Source organism: Pinus tabuliformis, chromosome 1_1 (genome assembly GCF_031772625.1).
Source record: "Pinus tabuliformis cultivar Carrire ecotype Pingquan chromosome 1_1, CPIR1, whole genome shotgun sequence".
Lineage (NCBI taxonomy): Eukaryota > Viridiplantae > Streptophyta > Pinopsida > Pinales > Pinaceae > Pinus > Pinus tabuliformis.
In genome coordinates, this window is record NC_142297.1 from 274,995,113 (window position 1) to 275,000,453 (window position 5,341).

A 5,341-nucleotide genomic window follows, 5' to 3' on the forward strand; every position below is an offset into this window, starting at 1 on the left:
TTTCAAAACTTGGCAGCTCCTCTAATTCCATGCACCGCTTAGTGTTCAACATTTGAAGTTTTGAAAGACCAGAAACCCCTCCTATTTTCTTCAATGCACCGCAACCCTCCAACTTTAGGGTTCTCAGGTTGGTTGGAAATGCTCCAACCTCCACCAGACCATTACAATCCATAATTTTGAGTGTTTCAAGGCTCGTCAACCGGCCAAGTGATTCTGGTAGGCTCTGCCAATGGTAGCAGCAGGACAAGTCGAGAGTTTGGAGGCTCCTCAACCCGCCAAGTGATTCTCGTAGGCTCTGCAGCTGGTAGCAGCAGGACAAGTCGAGTTTGGAGGCTCCTCAACCCGCCAAATGATTCTGGTAGGCTCTACATCTGGCAGCAGTACATGTTGGGATTATAGAGATTCGCCAACCCGCCAAGTGATTCTGGTAGGCTCTGCCGCTGGGAGCAGCCGTCCATGCTCAGAGTTTCGAGGCTCGTCAACCCGCCAAGTGATTCTGGTAGGCTCTGCAGCTGGGAGCAGCCGTCCATGAAGAGAGTTTTGAGGCTCCTCAACCCGCCAAGTGATTCTGGTAGGCTCTGCAGCCCGTAGCAGTCGGACATGTAGAGACTTTCAAGGCTCGTCAACCCGCCAAGTGATTCTGGTAGGCTCTGCAGCTGGAAGCAATGGGCCATGTTAAGAGTTTCGAGGCTCGTCAACCTGCCAAGTGATTCTGGTAGGCTCTGCAGTTTTCCGCAGTTGTCCAAGTTGAGATTTCGAAGGCTCGTCAACCCGCCAAGTGATTCTGGTAGGCTCTGCAGCCCGCAGTATTTCAAGTCGAGAGTTCGGAGGCTCGTCAATTCGCCAAGTGATTCTGGTAGGCTCTGCAGCCCGCATTGCTGCAAGTGGAGAGTTCGGAGGCTCGTCAACCCGCCAAGTGATTCTGGTAGGCTTTGCAGCCCGCAGATGTCCAAGTTGAGAGTTCGGAGGCTCTTCAACCCGCCAAGTGATTCTGGTAGGCTCTGCAGCCCCTCGCAGTCGCACATGCGGAGACTTTCTAGGCTCGTCAACCCGCCAAGTGATTCTGGTAGGCTCTGCAGCCCCTCGCAGTCGCACATGCGGAGACTTTCGAGGCTCGTCAACCCGCCAAGTGATTCTGGTAGGCTCTGCAGTTTTTTGCAGTAGTCCAAGTCGAGAGCTCGGAGGCTCGTCAACCTGCCAAGTGATTCTGGTAGGCTCTGCAGCCCGTAGCAGTGAGACATGCGGAGACTTTCGAGGCTCGTCAACCCGCCAAGTGATTCTGGTAGGCTCTGCAATTGGGAGCAGGTGTCCAAGTTGAGAGTTCGGAGGCTCGTCAACTCGCCAAGTGATTTTGGTAGGCTCTGCAATTGGGAGCAGGTGTCCAAGTTGAGAGTTCGGAGGCTCGTCAACCCGCCAAGTGATTTTGGTAGGCTCTGCAGTTGGGAGCAGGTGTCCAAGTTGAGAGTTCGGAGGCTCGTCAACCCGCCAAGTGATTCTGGTAGGCTCTGCAATTGGGAGCAGGTGTCCAAGTTGAGAGTTCGGAGGCTCGTCAACCCGCCAAGTGACTCTGGTAGGCTCCGCAGCCCGGAGCAGTAGGGCATGTCGAGAGTTTCGAGGCTCGTCAACCCGCCAAGTGATTCTGGTAGGCTCTGCAGCCCGGAGCAGTCGATCATGTAGAGAGTTTTGAGGCTCGTCAAGCCGCCAAGTGATTCTGGTAGGCTCTGCAGCCCGGAGCAGTAGCTCAAGTTGAGAGTTCGGAGGCTCGTCAACCCGCCAAGTGGTTCTGGTAGGCTCTGCAGTTTTTTGCAGTTTTCCACGTCGAGAGTTCGGAGGCTCGTCAACCCGCCAAGTGATTTTGGGAGGCTCTGCAGCCCGCAGCAGTCGAACAGGTCGAGAGTTTCGAGGCTCATCAACCCTCCAAGTGATTTTGGTAGGCTCTGCAGCCCGCAGCAGTTGGACACGTGGAGAGTTTCGAGGCTCGTCAACCCGCCAAGTGATTTTGGTAGTCTCCGCAGCCCGCTGCAGTTGGACACGTGGAGAGTTTCGAGGCTCGTCAACCCGCCAAGTGATTTTGGTAGTCTCCGCAGCCCGCAGCAGTTGGACACGTGGAGAGTTTCGAGGCTCGTCAACCCGCCAAGTGATTTTGGTAGTCCCCGCAGCCCGCTGCAGTTGGACACGTGGAGAGTTTCGAGGCTCGTCAACCCGCCAAGTGATTCTGGTAGGCTCTGCAGCCCGGAGCAGTCGGACACGTGGAGAATTTCGAGGCTCGTCAACCCGCCAAGTGATTCTGGTAGGCTCTGCAGCCCGGAGCAGTCGGACATATAGAGAGTTTTGAGGCTCTTTAAATTGCCAAATTCATCTGGCAAAGTATTCAGACCAACCGATTCGGAAAATATCCTGTTGCGCATGACAAATTTTTCAAGATAATTCAACCTTTCAATGGACTTAGGAATATTGAGAAGGCCACCATCAATTTCCAACTCCCTAATCTGCACAGGTGCCTGCAATTGCATATTTTAAATTGAGCTTGACACTGGATCCCACATTTTCTGCAAATTGTGCTAGAGCAAGTAAAGCTCAATTGAAAAATGCAAAACTTTAGACAATAAAACAAAATAACATAATTACCTGCCATTCATCTGTCCAGAGTGTTTCAAACTCCCCCCCCTCTATTTGTAAAACTCTTAAATTTTTCATTAAAATCCATGAAGGCAGGGAGGAGTACGGACAGTTAATCCAGCGGAGCCATATTAGCTCTGGTAGCTGAGCAACATTCAATATGCTTTCCACACAATCACCTTCAGCCTCAAGAAGCTGCAACCTGCCCGTTAGATCCACAAGGCTTTTGAACTGTTGTGGAGACCATTCCGGGCCAATGCTAACTCCACGCACCTAAAACACGATTGATCGATATTTATGCAAATTAGATGAAAAACTCAAAATTTACAGACAATTCACACCATAACGGCATTTCAAAATTTGATATCAGAACATTATTTTCAGTGTCACTCTAAAGCTTCAAAATACGTACAGGTGAGTGCTGATAAAGAAGGTTGTCAGTTGGACGCCAAATACGACGCCAAGAGTCTGGAGGCTCTTTCTCCGCCAGGTCTCTCCCCATATCCCTGAGGTGGTCGTGCATTATTATTTGATTTTCTTCGTCTACCTTCAAAAGACACCTCTTTTGTAGATTCCGAAAACCCAGCTCTCCTTCCCAGCCAGATCCGTCCCATATTCTTATCGCTGTGTCTCTGTCTTTGTGTAGAAAGAAACAAGCAATGTCTAAGAATATGTGCTTCTCCTCTTCCTCCAGACCGTCATAGCTAATTCTGAGTCTGCTTTGGATATCCGTGGGAAGTGCTTTGGAGATTTTGCGGTATTGGGCATGCCAATCCTTCAAAAGTTTTTCACCATGCAGATGCGCCCCAAGCACCGTGAGAGATAGCGGCAATCCATTACAGGCTTCCAAAAACAAATTAACTACTTCTTCAAAATCCACATCTGGATAAGATTTGTCAAAGGCGTGAGAGCAGAAGAGCTCTTTCGACTGTTGCGGATCCAGTCCTGTGAGCTTGTATATGCACGACTCTACAATTCCCCATCTTATAAGAACATCCATATTACGAGAGGTAACTAAAATCAAGCTACCGGAAGGAAGGGCATCCTTTGCTGGCGAAAGTAATGCATTCATCTGCTGAATATGATCTACATCGTCTAAAATGATGAGAGCTTTAGAAGCTCTGAGATAACTTCTCAGCTTCTCTATTCCTTCATCGCTGCTGCTTATTTGCCCGTTCCATTGAGTCAAGTCCTTAAGAAGCTGACTCTGCAAAGAAATTAAAGGTTTCTCTCTAACATCAAATAAAAAACAAGATCTATTGAAATCTGATCTCCGACGGTTAAATATTTCTTTTGCGAGGGTTGTTTTACCAACCCCTCCAGGTCCTACAATTCCTATAATTCTAGTCTGGCCGCTTTGCTGCTGCAAACGCATTTCCCTTTCAAAATCTTCTATTTTCTGCTCCAAAGCTATTGGATATTTGGACACATGGAGCTTTCTTGGAACTCTTTTTAAGACTTCTTCCACGATCCTTTCCAGGAACTGCTGCTCGTCACTTGACAAGATTAAGAGTACAATTACCAGTCAGAAATGCGTACATAAAATGTAATAAACGTATCAATCTAACAAATTAAAGACCAGATTATGAGGGAGAGTAGGAGGCCTAACCCATTATACTTCTCGAGTTCAAAACCGCTTATATCAGCAGCAACATAAAGAGCCTGCCTCCATTTTCTGATGGTGTCAGACTCGTATCGTGGCTTTTCATGTTGATGATCGTCACATGTTTTCTTCTCTTGGAGCTTCTGCAGAGCTCGATCATACAGTCCATTACTCCACCTAAGATCGGATGGCTTGACACCGTAGAAGACAGGAATGATCGGTGCCCTCGAGTCGAACATCAACAAGAGTTCGTTCAAGCACCACTCCGATTCTGCATATCGGGGAGAGAAAATAGCAATGTGAACGGAGGCTGTTCGAATAGCGCCTTCGATTTGACAAGTTAGGCCATCTCCCTCTCGCAATTCTTCAATGTCCAAAAATGGTCTGACACCGTGTTCGCAAAGGCGATTGTAGAGATCGGTGGCAAAGGGTTCCTTGCAATCTGGACCGCGATGATTAAGAAAAATATCAAAAACATTGTAGTTTTTGTTGGCATAAGAGGTGGATGAGGATGCCATACTATATTCACAGATTGAAATTACAAGATCGTCTGGTTGTTCTGAGGAGCAAAATGGCTACCAGAAGATGACCCAAGTTACCACTACTTCACTTGGCCTTTCTTGCGCTCTGTCTCCCAGCGGATGACCCCAAGTTACCACTAGTTCACTCGGCCTAGGTCGCTCTCCCTCTCTCAAAATACTTGTAGAACAAAACCGCTCTGAAATCCGGTAGGCTTGTAGGTTTCCTCAGCAAACTGAGTCCACCCTTTACACTGAATGAAATTTATGACCTCTTTCCTTTAATTTTTTCAATTTATTATATAAACATGCGATGAAAGTGCCGCGTGCCAGCAATTTCCGCGTTGAGTGCACATGACGTATGGTTTGGTCTGCGCGAACCTGACTACCACTGGCATGGTACGACATAAAGCCGTGTCATAATTTCACATGAAACGTGAAACGTTATTCTCGATGGAGTAGTCTTTAACGCGATTTTTTGAAAGCTTTTCCGGTGAAAATCCGGCAGTAATTTATTGGAATCCAAGTTTGATAGCTAATTTCTGCACAATGAAACCGTCCCAGGGGTTTTTCAAGGTGCTGAATCCGAATATGCAGTTAA

At 47.9% G+C, this 5,341-nt stretch overlaps 1 protein-coding gene across 1 annotated transcript; it reads right to left on the reverse strand.

Moving 5' to 3' along the window:
• Positions 1 to 365: 365 nt before the first annotated feature.
• Positions 366 to 4,999, reverse strand: LOC149212604 (uncharacterized). The gene is made up of 4 exons (XM_089388745.1): positions 4,229 to 4,999; positions 3,032 to 4,115; positions 2,629 to 2,892; positions 366 to 2,501 (listed from the first exon to the last, which is right to left on the reverse strand). The coding sequence occupies exons 1-4, from the start codon at positions 4,738 to 4,740 to the stop codon at positions 366 to 368; spliced, it is 3,996 nt and encodes a 1,331-aa protein (XP_089244871.1). The 5' UTR covers positions 4,741 to 4,999.
• Positions 5,000 to 5,341: the final 342 nt, after the last annotated feature.